The sequence below is a fragment of the Aythya ferina genome, assembly GCF_964211825.1.
Source record: "Aythya ferina genome assembly, chromosome: 2".
Taxonomy (NCBI): domain Eukaryota; kingdom Metazoa; phylum Chordata; class Aves; order Anseriformes; family Anatidae; genus Aythya; species Aythya ferina.
The window spans coordinates 12,728,455-12,743,534 of record NC_140297.1 but is presented as its reverse complement, the minus strand read 5'-3'; the positions used below and the strand labels follow the sequence as shown (position 1 = coordinate 12,743,534).

At 39.4% G+C, this 15,080-nt stretch overlaps 1 protein-coding gene across 2 annotated transcripts in view; it reads left to right on the top strand.

The window, feature by feature from the left end:
• The first annotated feature begins 271 nt into the window (after positions 1–271).
• Positions 272–15,080, top strand: part of PITRM1 (pitrilysin metallopeptidase 1) — a 29,166-nt gene continuing 14,357 nt past the window's right edge. For both annotated transcript variants that reach the window (XM_084509291.1, XM_084509292.1), the window contains exons 1-13: positions 272–407; positions 584–686; positions 1,499–1,605; positions 5,120–5,271; positions 5,685–5,799; positions 5,910–6,006; positions 6,405–6,565; positions 7,898–8,024; positions 8,733–8,821; positions 9,412–9,540; positions 11,290–11,403; positions 11,881–11,977; positions 13,812–13,946. In XM_084509291.1, the coding sequence (XP_084365417.1) occupies positions 361–407; positions 584–686; positions 1,499–1,605; positions 5,120–5,271; positions 5,685–5,799; positions 5,910–6,006; positions 6,405–6,565; positions 7,898–8,024; positions 8,733–8,821; positions 9,412–9,540; positions 11,290–11,403; positions 11,881–11,977; positions 13,812–13,946 (1,473 nt within the window). In that variant the 5' untranslated portion in view covers positions 272–360. The remainder of the gene's footprint in view (positions 408–583; positions 687–1,498; positions 1,606–5,119; positions 5,272–5,684; positions 5,800–5,909; positions 6,007–6,404; positions 6,566–7,897; positions 8,025–8,732; positions 8,822–9,411; positions 9,541–11,289; positions 11,404–11,880; positions 11,978–13,811; positions 13,947–15,080) is intronic.

Here is a 15,080-nt window from a genome sequence, read left to right as displayed (position 1 = left end):
GAACTCCCCAAACGCGCAGAGACATTACACAGAGTCGGTTTTATTTTTTTTATTTCTTGTCGTATCCTCCCCCCTTAACCCCCACCCCCAAAGTCTCTCCTGCCTCTCCCCAAAGTCAAACGTTTTCGGGCAGTGTTCCACCACCACCACACTCCAGTACCTTCCACTCGCGGTCCCACCGCCTCCAAGGCCCCCCCCCCGGGTCGCCTCACGGGGCTCCCCCGGGGCGGGCCGGGGCTGCGGGCGGAGCCTCCCGCCGCCAATGCAGGCCGCGGGGCCGCGGCGCCTGCGCTGCTCCGGCTGCGAGCCCCGTCCCCGGCCTGTCCTCCGCTCTCCTCTCGGGTCCCGTCCTGCCGAGCCATGTGGAGCCGCTACCGGGTGGCCGGGGGGCTGCTGAGCCGCGGCCGGTGAGGGTGGGGAAGGAGCTGGGGGGAGCGGGAGGGAGGCAGGGAGGCTCCGGCTGCGGTCGTGTTTTCAGCGGCTTGCCCTCCGCTGCCCTCACCCAGCACGGGGAAAGGCCTCGCTCCCTGGTGCGGTTGCTGCCATCAGACGGTGTTTGCTTTAAAGAGAAGTGTTGTTTCAGGTCTCTGAATCAGAAGTCGTGGAGGTGGAAGAGCGTTTCTGCCAACGAAAGAGCGCTGCAGTACAGCGTAGGAGAGCAAATCCATGGCTTCACTGTACGTCAGGTAGGCATTGCCTTTTCTTTGCGTTTTCTCTTGGTGGGGAAGTGTCACAAGGAGGCCAAATGCCTGCACACAGTGCAAATATTTACATAGATGCTTTGGTTAGTCTTTAAAAACTGATACATTAGTTTCTTATATTTATCCGTCTGCAGCTAAGTTCTCTGGATATCATTAACACATGATCCTGTAGGGACTTTGTTGTCATAGAGTAAATGATGCACTGTAGGAGTATGTGTGTCTGTCACAAATGTTAAATGTTGTGTGGTCTTCTAAAAGTATGGGCAGATAATTGACGCTTCACTGTGTGTTGTTTCATAGAAGACATTAAAGTAAATTTTATTCCCAGAGTTGCTTTTGATTGCCTTGTTAACAACTTGCAATAGCAATAATATGTGGAATTTCTTTTTACTTTTAAAGAAAAAAAGCAGAAGCAGAGAATGAAGGTAATCTGCAAACAGTTATTGGTAGCAACAGAATTAGTAGTAGAATTGAGTTCCTTGATTCCTTGGTTTTTCTTTTGCTGCCCTAGCCACTGATACTTGATATGCCTTCTCTTTTAATTCACTATCAGATATTTTTTGTCTTAATATCTATACTGGAAGGGTATAGTTCTCTGATTTTAGTATAGCTTATTTGTTTTTATTTATATACAGTTGTGTTTTTTTTCCATAAAACATAGAAACAAAGACCTTATGTAATACTGTATATGGTGTCATTATGTACAGGATCAACAAACTGATCATTGCTATATTATTCTTAATTTATTTGATCTTATGGCAGACACACTGTAATGTAGATGTTTTCTTCTAATACAGGTGACAGCTGTTCCTGAGTTGTTCCTGACTGCAGTCAAGCTTAGTCATGACAGTACAGGAGCCAAATATTTACATGTGGCTCGAGAGGACTCCAATAATCTATTCAGGTAAAACATTAATGTATGTATAGCACGTTCCATCTCAGCATCAACTTGTGGTTTATAAACTGTAATTCAACTTTGTAACTGGATTTTTCTGTAATAACAAAGATAGTACTTACTTTGTGGAACTTCCTTAGAATTATTCATGTTGGAACAAATGTTTTGAGAGCTGTTGTTAAATATGCTGCTCAAAACAGGGTCAGCATTTAACTCAAATGAAGTTCTTCTGAAATTTATTCAGGTAGGCCCTGAAAACTTCCAAAAGGAGAGATTCTAAAACCTTTGTGGGTAACTTCTTATCAGTGTTTGACATACCATATGTGGATTATTTTTTTTCTTCAATACCAAGTTGGAACCGTCTTTGTTTTTATTTATGAATGTCATCACGTGGCCTTCTCTTGTGTGTACCTATGGAAAGAACCTGTCTTCATCAGAACCTCATTGTATGTATTGGAAGGCAGCAATTAGATAAGATTCCCATGTCTTCTGGTACAGTCAGTCTACCAGATTAGTTGGGAATAGCTGGTCCTTGGTGAAGCCATAATTAGAGACAACCTTGGTTGGCTGTCTCTAATCACCTTCTCTTCTGTCTGATTCCACGTAACTTCTGGGAGGATCTCTTTTATGGTTTTACCAAGCACTGAGGTGAGATTGACTGGTCGGTAGCTCCTGGATAGTTCCTTATTACTATTTTTAAAGAGTAATATTTTTCCTTATTTCTCTTTTTAAAAATGGGTGTGATATTCCCCTTTCTTGAAGTGTGATAGACTCTGCCTGTTTGCTCTGACTTTTCAAATATGGTGGAGAGTGGCTTAACAATGGTCTGCCAGTTTCCCTCAGGACACTGGGATGCCTCTCATCATATCCTTTGGAGTCATGGATGTTCAGGTTCCTCTGAACTTGATCTTCTCTTACGATTTCCTGCCTTGAGGTGCGGGAACATGAGAGGTGTGGGAAGAGTGCTTGCCCTTGAAAACAGGCAAAAAAAATTGAGTACCTTAACCTTCTCTATATCAGTTGCCGCTAATTCTCCTGTCTTATCAGTGGGGTGCATTTTCTTTAGTATTCTTGTTCTGATCAGTGGGCTTGTATTCTTCATGTTCCTTGCCAAATTCAGCTCCAGTTGTGCTTTAGCTTTCTTTATTCCACCCCTACGTTCCTGACCAGCATCACTATATTATTCCCAGGGTATGTGTTCCTGCTTCCACTGCCTATGCATTTCTATCTTCAGTTTGATCAGGAGGTCCTTCCTCAGCCATGCAGGTCTCCTGCCTTCCCTTCCTGATTTCCAACACATGGAAACTGAGAGCTCTTGCGTTCCAAGAAAGAGTGCCTTTAGGAGCTGCCGTTTTTTTCTGCTCTTTTTATCCCTGAGGAAGTTTTCCCAGGTAGTCCCATCCATTAACTCCTTAAACAATTGAAAACTTGCTCTCCTAAAATTCAGGGTCTTGTGTTTACTGGACTAGCCCATATCCCTCAAGATCGTAAATTCCACCAGACGTAATCACTATAGCCCAGGCTGTCACCTTTCTTGACTTCTCTAATTAGTTCACCTGTGTTGGTAAGCAGTGGGTCAAATAATGCTGCCCTGTGGTCATGCTGTCTGTCACCTGGATTAAGAAATTATCCTCAGTGCGCTCCAAGAATTTCCTGAGCTGCTTACAGCTTGCTGTGCTGCTTTTCCAGATACCATGTTGATTGAAGTCCCTCAGCAGGATCCTAAGAGCAGGATGCTTCCTGTACTTTAAGTAAGAATGCTTCATCAGCATCCCCCCCTTGATCAGATGGCCTGTAATAAACACCAGCCATGAGGTTTCCTTTGTTGGTTTGGCCTCTGATTTTTCACCCATAAGCTGACAACCTGTTTTTCATTGCTGTTTTTCAAAGGCAGCTCCATGCATTCAATTTTTTTTTTTTTTTTTTTTTTTTTTTTTTTTTTGCATAAAGGGCAACCCTCATACATCTCCTTTCCTGCCTGACACTTTTGAATAGTTTATAGCCATTGATTGTGTGCTTCAGTTGTCCCACCAAGTTGTCCCATCAACTCTACCACAACCACTCTCTCAATCTCCCTCCTCAAAGAAAAAGGAAAAGACACTACAATGGAAAGAGCTCAAGGGTTGAGATAAGGGCAGGGAGATCACTCACCAATTACTGTCTTAGGCAAAACAGACTTAGCATAGGGAAATGGATGTAACTTACTGCCTATCACTAGCAAAATAGAACAGTGAGAAACTAAAAGCAAAGTAAAAACACGTTTTTACGCCCATCCACCCTGTTCTATGTCCTCCCCCTGAGCCATGCAGGGGAATGGGAAATGGGGGCTGCGATCAGTGCTCCTTCACAGTCTCTCCCTCGTGGCCCCTCTCTGTCCCTGCTCCACGAAGGGTCCCTCCCATGGGATGCCGTCCTTCCCAAACTGAGCCTGCAGGGGCTGCCCACAAGCAGCAGCTCTTCAAGAACTGCTCCCACATGGCTCTGTACCATGGGGTCCATCCCCCAGGAGCAAACTGCTCCAGCACAGGTCACCCACGGGCAGCAGCTCCCCCCAGACCCTCTGCTCCTGCATGGGCTCCTCTCCATGGGCTGCAGCCCCAGCCCGGGGCCTACTCCTGTAGGGGCTCTCCATGGGCCGCAGCCTCCTCCAGGCCACATCCACCTGCTCCACCAGGGGCTCCTCCATGGGCTGCAGCGTGGAGATCTGCTCCATGTGGGACCCATGGGCTGCAGGGGGACAGCCTGCTCCACTAGGGGCCTCTCCACAGGCCATAGGGAAACTTGTGCTGTGTACCTGGAGCACCTCCTGCCCTCCTTCTGCACTGACCTTGGTGGCTGCAGGGCTGCTTCTCACTCCCCTCTCCCAGCTGCTGTTAACACAGTAATTCTTTTTTCCCTTCAATCTGCTCTCACAGAGACCCAACCAACATCACCCATGGCTTGGCTCTGGCCAGCAGCAGGTCCCTTTGGAGCTGGCTGGAGCTGGCTCTGATCTGACATGGGGCAGCTGCTGGACTCTTCTCACAGAAGCCACCGCTGCAGCTCTGCTGCTACCAAACCCTTGACACATAAACCCAATACAAAAGAGAGAGAGAAAAAAAAAAAAACAACAAACAAAAAACCTATTTTTCAGCTACTAAACTGAGTAGTAGGGGGGAAAGACTGTATTTCCCAGTAGGATGTAAATCTAACTGTTGATATTGGCTACTGTTGTAGGTTTATGAATTACTTTAGTTACACAGGTTGTCTGCTGAGCCACTTCTGGCTCTAGCGTTTAGTTACGTGCTGAAATATTTTGCACTACTTACAGAAATAGAAGTGCAGAAGTGTTACCCCTTCTAGCAGCTATGGCTGAGCACTCAACTCAGTCCTTCATAAAAGCTCAGTAACTCTGCATCCCACTGTAAATCAGGTTAGTTACTAGACAGTGATAATATTTCCATAAATCTAAGCTGTAGATGGGAGGTGGGGGCAATTCTCATCGCAAATAAATGTGTTCATCTCTGTGCTGTCTGTCTTACAGTATACAGTTCCGAACCACTCCAATGGACAGCACTGGGGTCCCGCATATCCTTGAGCACACCGTGTTATGTGGTTCTCAAAAGTATCCTTGCAGAGATCCATTCTTTAAAATGTTAAACAGATCGTTGTCCACTTTCATGAATGCATTCACAGGTGAGCCTGAAGTAAATAATACTGTTTAAAATTAATATGGTTTTACTGCAGCAGAACTTTCTGTTGGTTCTCTTTATTTTCCCTTTGGAGAGCCATTATTAAGCGTGAATGAGAGACTCAAAATTTTGAGTGAGGGATTAAGAAACTAACAAGGCAAGGCAACAAAGTAAATCTTGTTTGTTTGGCAGTTACAAAGGCCCAGTAGAGCTGGATTTTTATAGTATACTGTAAGACATTTAAATTTTTGTATGTTTGGCCAGCACAAAGTTTTCTTTACAAATAGTTACTTCATATGTCAATTAGTAAATTTCTTCTCTTCCCGTTATTTATACTGATGAGTGATTAAATATGAATGAGAGTAAAATGCATCTCAGTTGTTGAAGTTCTGTTCTTTTACCTTTATTTGTACACAGCTAGTGATTACACACTCTATCCATTCTCAACACAAAATCCCAAGGATTTCCAGAATCTCCTGTCAGTGTACTTGGATGCAGCTTTTTTCCCATGTTTGCGACAACTAGATTTCTGGTAAGTTGTGGAGATGTATGCAAACTTTAGATCTAAAAAAGATTTTAAGACCAAAAAAGCAAAAACCTCTTGAACTCTCAAGCAACACTTCCTGTATTAATGTTTTTCAGGCAAGAAGGCTGGAGGTTAGAACACGAGAACCCAACTGATCCTCAGACACCTCTAGTCTTCAAAGGAGTTGTTTTTAATGAAATGAAAGGGGCATTTGTAAGTTTTGTGTGTTTTTTTTTTTCTTTAGATTTTCTACACAGCTTCAATTACAGGTTATCAACAGCATTATTGCACCAGAGATATCTGTTCTTCCTTTATGAATCTTAAGTCTTAGTAAAGAGAAAACTGTTACATGTTTATTCTTGAAGGTAGCCCATTGAAAGCTTTTTTGCATATAGAAGAGAACCTTGTTAATGGGTATTATTGTAGAATTTTTCTTTTAAGTTGACATAACATAGCTAGTTTTATGAAAGTACATGGGTATCAAAATACTGCATAACAAAATGCTTATGTGGGGAGTTCTTGTGTAAGTTAGGACTGAGGTCTTATTGAGCACCTTTTATTTTTAAAATGTTTTGATGACTTGTACTAAAATGTGGTGTTTTCCTCTTAAGACAGATAATGAGAGGATATTTGCACAGCACCTGCAAAATAAACTCCTTCCTGATCACACTTATGGTGTAGTATCTGGTGGGGATCCGTTAAGTATTCCTGATCTTACATGGGAGCAGCTCAAACAGTTCCATGCCACACATTATCATCCAAGCAACTCCAGGTATCTGAAATTTGTGACTAATTTACTAGGTTATATAGTGACTTAACACTGTATTTATATCTCTGTGAGGGAACAGTGTTTCTGTACTCATTGTCAGCAATATAACCTGTACCCTCCAGCTTCAAAGCAAGGAATCACAGCTTCAAAGCAAGGAATTTGCTTTAGGAAGAAAAGTAAAAGGTGAATTGGAAGTAGGGACTTCTGAAGATACGTGGCTGATGGGCGTTTTCTAGACTCCTTGTGCCTGCTGGGTTATGAGGATTTGTTTGAAAGTTTTTATTTACAGATAATTTACCATGAACTTCTGTGGGTTGGGGGAAAATTGAACAAATACAAAAATACAAAATGGTAAGTATTTGGAAGTAATGGTGGAAAATTACCATACAAGCAGCACAGATGAGTCTAGGGGTTCCTAATCCCCTTCAAATCAACCCAGATTAAAAGTTAAAAGACATTACAAATGCATGGCTCTTTATTTGCTCCTGAATCACATTACTGTATTGGGCTCTAAATAACAGATATCCATTTGAGTTAGACACTAATTCTGTTGGTTCTGATAAAGGTCATTAAGCTAAAAGTCAACTTACTTGAAATATGAGGGTGATGTGGAGGGAAATCTATAGTATTCTTTCTTCTGTACTAATTTTGTGGTTAATCTCTTAGTCTGATCATCTATGGAACATCAGCTTGTGACGTGATTGTGAATTTATCATCCTTTATTTTCTCGTCATCTCAAGTATTCATTTGTACCTGAGTTTAGATTTTAATCAAGTAATTAATTAATTAATTAGCCTGAGATATACCCCATGCTCATATTTAATCCAATGGAAGTTAGCAATGCGTCTTGTAGGTACGACACTGTACTTCAGCAGTGACCTGCAGAACCCAGCCCTGTTTTATGGATAAATTGAGAAACATATCATAGTATTTTATACATTGTGTGGGGACCATAAGAATCTTGTCTTCTGAAACATTAGAGCGTTGGGATTCTGGTTTCAATTACTAGTATTTTTTTGTTACAAGTTTTGTATATTGCTGCAACTAACTGAATTCTAGTCTTTTGGACTCCAAAGAATAAAACAGAAGCTGAAAAGCGTTGTGAAATTTTACCAGCAGATCTGTGGGTTTTATGTATGTGGCAAAATGTGGTGGGTCTTAAAACTACAGACCTTACAAAGCATGTTGTCTTCTAGATGTAACTGAATCACTGGAAGTTACATGAAATTCAGAAAAAAAAAAAACACCATGAATAAATAAATACACATAAAAGCTGTTCCTACAGAGTTCCTGTAAAATCTGATGTTTAATATCAAACTTCCATTTCAAATGCAGATTCTTCACTTATGGTAATTTTCCACTGGAGCAACATTTGAAACAAATTCATGAGGAAGCGTTGGTAAAATTTGAAAGAATTGAATCAAAGACTGACATCCCAAAACAGAAACTCTGGGAAAAGCCTGTGAGTATTTAAAACAAATAAAGAATAATTTTTAAAGAAGTGCACATCCAATCTTGGAGTTGCAGAAACTGAGTATAACTGAACCCAACCTGCTGGGGTTATTTTGTTTGTTTAAAAGTGTGTTTGTGTGTTTAAAAAAAAAAATAATATAACAAAAAAAAAACACACCACATCATTGTATACTTTTCAATTTCAGTAATAACTGCATACAGGTGTTTATTTTCAGTATTCAAATGTACTTGGCATTTGGAGAACAAGCATTTATCAATTTAAAGCATCTGGAGCTAGGTATTAAAAAAATATATTGATACTTATATTGTCAGCAAATGTATCCAGCAAATTTTACCTAAGATTCCAAACATTGCTGTTAAAATAACTTTTCCACTTCATTTATTTATTTATATTCATTTCCTCCCTGGCTTGTGCAGGAGCTTAAGCTTTTCTTTGAAATCAAGCTTAGAGTGTTAATTATGGCCGGATTTTCTTGATCCTCTTCTCTATTTCTGCACTTGTAAAAAGTGAAAATACCACTCTTAGTTTTTCAAGATATACTGAGTAAATATCCCACGTTTATGTATTTATCTATGAGAATCTGTGAAATTGTTTTAAATCTTGGGAAATAAGATGCTATGAAGATACAGTCATTTTTTTATTTGTAAGTCTGATACAAGTTTAGTCTGCATCATATGTACTTATTATACTTTACAGCGAGAACACCGTGTAACATGTGGCTTAGACTCATTTGCTGCTGATCCTTCCAAGCAGACGACTGTCAGTGTCAGCTACTTGTTGACAGAGTAAGTCTATGAAAATAAAATTTTCAATCAAAAACTTGTTTTAGAACTTTCAGGAAGATGCAGGTGTACATAACTGTGCCCCCATCCCTCGTTGCAAATGTCACCTTCAAGTTAAATAATACTGTGGGTTAATACAAATCCTCCTTTAGTAAGTGAAAATTTAAGTACCACGTAAAACATGTCTTATCCTCAGCTCTACCTGCTAAAGAAAAGGACAATCAGCCATTATATTACAAAACTATTCAGTGGATTAGGCTTTGGGAACACTGGCTTCTTGTCTTTGAACTTCCTTCAATGTGCAAGCTTTTTCGTATGATCCAAATTCTAACTTCATCCATCCTCATAGCCTAATTGAACTTGCAGAGCTTTACTGCTTGTTATGATGAGTAATTCAAGTTTCTGAACACATAACATAAACCTGGAACTCTCTTGGTTTCCTAAATTTTGGTGTGGTGTTCATAGGAGGCAGTTATTTTTCCCTTGCCTCACCTGTATTTTTTAGTAGAAGTAATTATTCTGAAATTAACTTGGTGTTTGGTGTGACGTATTTCGAGCTTGATGTTTTCTAAGAACTAATAATTTTTCTTCAGCATTACAGACACCTTTGAAACTTTCACACTAAACCTGTTGTCTTCGCTGTTGGTTGATGGACCAAATTCTCCTTTTTACAAAGCCTTAATCGAGTCTGGTGTTGGTACAGATTTTTCTCCTGATGTTGGGTAAGTGTTACAAGTTGCATTTCATCGCTATAAGCAGTATTAGAAGAGTTACAAATGAATATCAAGTTGGGAAAAGTCATCTCTCATGCAGGCAACGTAGGCCACACCAGATGAATCTTAAAGGTTTTTCCTGATGAACTACTATCAAGTGTAATTTTTGGCTTGTCAAAATAATTCAGTGGAAGCTGTGTTAGTGATAACAGTAGTACAGCTTTGTTTAACGTTTATCAGCAAGAAAAATGCATAGATAAGAGCACGCTATGCTTTCAGTGTGCTAGTTGCTTGGAGTGTTTTGATCATGTGCGTTTAGTATTACTCAGAAAACTGTTAAAATTAGTTCTTGCTCTTACTGCGTACTGTTACATTTGCTCTTTTGCTTTAATCCTGTGATTTAGTAGTAGGTAGGTTTGGCATAAATGTGCTTTTGTACAATTAGGTGCTATTAATTTGCCATTGCCAGAATATGAAAGGATATGTCTGCCAGTATTGATTTGTTCAAATTGTAGCTTTTGCAAACAGTCTTCTGAGCTAGCTTTCCACTGCAAACTAGATGGGTGGATTCTCTTAACCTAACTATAGGCTCGGTTGCTCATTATAGTTGGACTTCAGTGTCAGCAGAAAGAAAGAATCACTTTCAGGGCGTGATTCATCTGACTAATTTTAAAATCGAGGATGACAAAAATCATGCTTTGTCTCTGCTGTCTCAGATGTTTGAGTGGGAAACTTAAACATACTAATCTAGTATGTTTGTAATGCCTTGGGGTACTCTACATGGCTTGAAATCGTCTCTATTGGGAATGCTACAAGACCTGCGTCATGAATTCCAATGCTATGTATACATCTTAATATCACAGGGCATTATATCTGTTTTCAACCAGTGAAGTAGCGATTCAGTTGTTTTATAGTTCCTCAGTTAAGCCTTTTTTGGGCTAACTATACTAATTTGGTGTTGATTTATGGAGTGAATTGTCTAATATGCATTAATAACTCTGCAGATGAATCAATATAAAGACAAATTTTGAGTCCACAGATCCTTAATTTGACATCTGAGTCTGTCATTGAACCCTTCTGTAGGTTTTAGATGTGGAATAGTGAATGCTTAGCATTGAACACCTCTTGCTTTTTGTTTGTTGTCCTTGGTCTGAACAGCTACATTCTGCATATTTCTGCAAGTATCAGTTTGTCTCTCTATAGTGGAGTTCTTATTGTTAACTATGTCTGACAGGGCTACAACATTTTGTTGCTGTTGTTGTTTGGTAGTATTGAAAATGATTGCAGCAAACACAGAACAGTTCACCTTCACCATTTGCTCTGCAAATAATGCTTTAAATGTACTAATTTAAAAGTTCTGTTTCACTAACTTGCTTAAGTAGAATATATGTGTTTGGCTTTACAGGCAGCTACAATTTTCACTTAACAAAAGAGACTTTATTACCTGAAAGTACTTACTGATGAACTGGAAGATGAACAGAAAAGAATAGAGCTTTTTTTTTTCTGTAGCTGTTTGTCTTTCTCTAATATAATATGCCATATGTTTTCCTAACAGTGTGCTACTACTACTTAAATTGAACAAAAAGCGCTTTAAAGTTCAGTTTCTTGTCTCTTTGGTAATTATTATTCTGTCTGGCTTTTAAAGTCCTCTTTTTTTATGCGAAAATGATGAATGAGTGTGTTTCCCCTTCTACCTTTGCTATAAAGTTTAATGCTGAAGTTCTAGTACTTGTAACTGAGTTGAATATTTTGTTCCAGGTTTAATAGCTCAACAAGAGAAGCCTATTTCAGTGTGGGTCTACAGGGTATTGCTGAGACAGACATTGATACTGTGAAACAGATTATTGCTGAAACAGTTGATGAAGTTATTGCGTGAGTAATATTAAATTTATAAGAATACTGTTAGTTCTCTCATACAGTCTTTTACAATTAGATATTTATAGTAATCTAATAATATATTAATGTATGTGTAATAATACAGGCACACATATTAATATACCTTAAAATTTTAGGTACGTTTTTAAAAAAAAAAAAAAACTTTCTTCAGTGCTAAATGCACTAAATGCACTGAAGAAAGTTATATTGCTATATATTCTTAAAATTTTTATCTGCTACTTCCTCTGTTGTAGCATATTCATCAGCATAACCTTCAGGAGTTTAATGATATTAGTGCTGTTTTACTAAATGACACAGCATGATAAGATTATTTCATATCGATTTTAATTCAGTATGGAAGTCATCATGTTGTAATGCTTCCTTTATTGATGTTATAATTCATTTTTATAATTTTACTTAGAGTGATTAGTACTAATGGATATGATTTCCTTTTCTCTTTACCCCTTCCCAAAGGAAAGGATTTGAGGAAGACAGGATTGAAGCTCTACTGCACAAAATTGAAATCCAGCTGAAACATCAGTCTACAAGTTTTGGACTTGCCCTGACATCAGTAAGTCTGTGTGTGTGCTTGTGTATGTTGTGCGTGGTTTATTTTTGTTTGTTTCAGACATAGGCATGGAATTTGCATTCTACACATTAATAAAATATGGGGTCATTTTGTAGGCTCTCAATACCTAAAACTTTTCATTTTATGGCTTTTTTTTCTTTGTCATCTCTTATACATCTCTCCATTATTTTCAGTAGTCTTCAAACCATTGCTAGACTCTACTCTGTAGGACTTAATCAGGCAGTTAGCCTGTTGTCTTTGCCTGAATAGTAGCTTTGATTGCAGTAGGACTGATTACTTCTGTAAGAGAGGAATGTCATGCTGGCTCTTGGTACGTTTTGGCCAGTTGCCCGTGTATTTTTATAGAAATCAAATCAAATGACTGTATTTTTCTTTGGAATTTAGGGTTGTGCCACTATAATTTAATATAATTGCTAGCCCTACCGTTAGAAGGACCTTCTTCTCTGTGATTTATTTATTTAAAACATCAATAGGAGAATTCAGTAAGCCTGGAGGTTTCCATTTGTTTCTAAATTGATCAAAACAGTAGAAATTGCGTTCTTGGATGGTGGCCTGTTCTGGCTTGCTTACTTTTTATCTGTGCAACTGTTAAAAACAATTAGTCTCCTGATACTCTTTTGTCCTTTTAGATAGGTTCCACAAGAAAAGCTTATGGAGACTCAGGTTTCCAGGTAGAAGAGATCAGCACTTCCCTCTCCATTTTCCTTCCTTGAAAAGTTGTAAAGAGCAATGAATTCTCCTCTTAGCCTCCTTTTCTCCAAGCTAGACAAATCAAGTGTCCTCAGCCTCTCCAAACAGAATGTGTTCCAGCCTTTTTACCAGCTTTGTTGCCCTCCTCTGGACACATTCAAATATCTTAATATCATTTTTATATTGTGGAGACCAGAACTGTCCACAGTATTTAAGGTGAGGCTGCACCAAAGCTGAATATAGCAGAAGAATCCCCTCTTTTGAGCAGTTGGCTATGCAGGGTTTTATGCACCCCAAATGTGATTTGCCTTCTTGGCTGCCAGGGCACATTGCTGGCTCAAGGTGAGCCTGCTGTCAGCCAGCACCCCCAGGTCCCTTTCTGCTGAGCTGTTCTCTAGCCACTCCTCTCCCCATCTGTACTTTGTCCACCATTTCTCTGTCACAGGTGCAGCACCTGGCATTTGCCCTTCTTGAATTTCATGTCATTGCTTATTGCCCAATGCTCCAGTCTGTCTAGATTCCTCTGTGAGGCTCTCAGCCCTCCAGAAAGTTAACAGCACCTTCCAGTTTAGCATCAACTTGCAAACCTGCTAAGGATGCATCTTAACTCCTGTGTCCAAATCATTGATAAGAATATTACGCAGAATCAGCCCTAGAATTGAGCCCCGGGGGATACTGCTAGTGAACAGATAGTTTCATCTGACTGATAAGGTAAATGAGGAGACTGTTATTTATATACTGTTTTGCATACACCTCCTGTTCCCCTTTTCCTTCTTTCCCTGGCTGAAAGTGAATTTACTTTGAATCTGAAAGAGGAAAGAATATTCCAATAGATTTCCAGAATACAGACATACACACCTATGCAAAAAGAGGAAACAGGGGTTTGGTATGGTAAAATTGGAGGAGGGAGTGGAGGGGACAGAGGGACAGGTGATGATGACATAGTCCTTTAGTTTGAACAAACACTTCAGCAGCATCCCCCTCCTCAATCTATTAGAAGTATGCAATAGCTATTACTTATCATCTATATATCGATAGTAGATAAGGTGGTTTTGGAACACAGATGCTGCCAGTTACAGAAATATATATGAATTGTCCTGCTTACTTAATTACCCTTGCCTTTCAGTATATAGCTTCCTGCTGGAATCAGGATGGAGATCCAGTGGAGCTTCTGAAGATTGCAGATAAAGTCTCTCGATTCAGGCAGTGCCTCAGAGAAAATCCCACATTTCTTCAGGAAAAAGTTAAAAAGTATTTTAAGGTAGGAAAACTTGCATGAAAATACCTGCAGTATTGATTTTTGAATCACGATTTTGTATTTAAAATTAATTTGAAGGGATCTGAGTTGTTCATACTGTCTATTTTTAGATGTAGATGAACAGCAGCACTTCTGAATAAAGCATGTTCATTTTAAATAGTTGAAGTGAAAACTTTTTAAAACTGGAAAAATTGGCCATTGGACGTTTGGAAACACACACATTAGAACACTGAGAAAATACTAATGTTTTAATGTTTAAAATACTGTGATGCCTGATGTTATAGAAAGACACATGAGTCTTTCCTAATGAGAAACTAAGATGTGGATAGCAGTGTGGACCTTGTAATGTTCACTGACTGCTGCCTGAATTTTGCTGTCAGCACTAATTGCTTTTTGCTCTATTTTCTTATTTTCCTATCTATACGTTCTGCTAGAGTGCTTTTAGATTTAAGGACGGTGAAGGTATAATGACAGTGGATACTTCTGAATCCCTGCATTAGCTAATGGCAGAACAAAAAAAAAAAATCCAGTGATAGCAGTGCAAAAGTGTCTTCTGTTGTTTTTGTTGGTGGTTTTGTTTTGCTTAAATTCTTTGGGTTGTTTTGAAGGACACATCTATTATATGGAACTGCCAACCTGATTTACTAGTGAGTGAATGGTGGTTTGCATATACTCAAAGGCAACAGGACATGGTGGCATCAGTTGAAATCTGATTTCCTAAAGGCATAATTAGTGTCTAGAAGTAGTAGGAAGCTATTAAGCTTTTGGCTTTTGTATTAAGAAATACGGGCATGGTATTTTTAAGAATGTCCTTTACTATGCAGTTCTGCTGAGGGGCCTAAGACAAAAGCACGACTCCTCAGGAAGTAATGAGGATAGTTGGGTGCTCTGATATCCAAAGATTATGTACCTTATATTGCACACTGTGCCTGGAGATTAATAAAGCAGGAAGGCTGTGAGCAAAAGAGATGTTGTTCATCCTATCCATTCAACTGTGCTTAGTTGATTTTGTATTTCACTCTCTAACTTTGCAGTCAGTCATGTTTCCGTAGTATTTCCATATAAGCACAGGGGAGATAAGCTCATAAAACAGAGAATCCGATTACATTGTCCCAAATTATTGGCAGTGAATCTCTG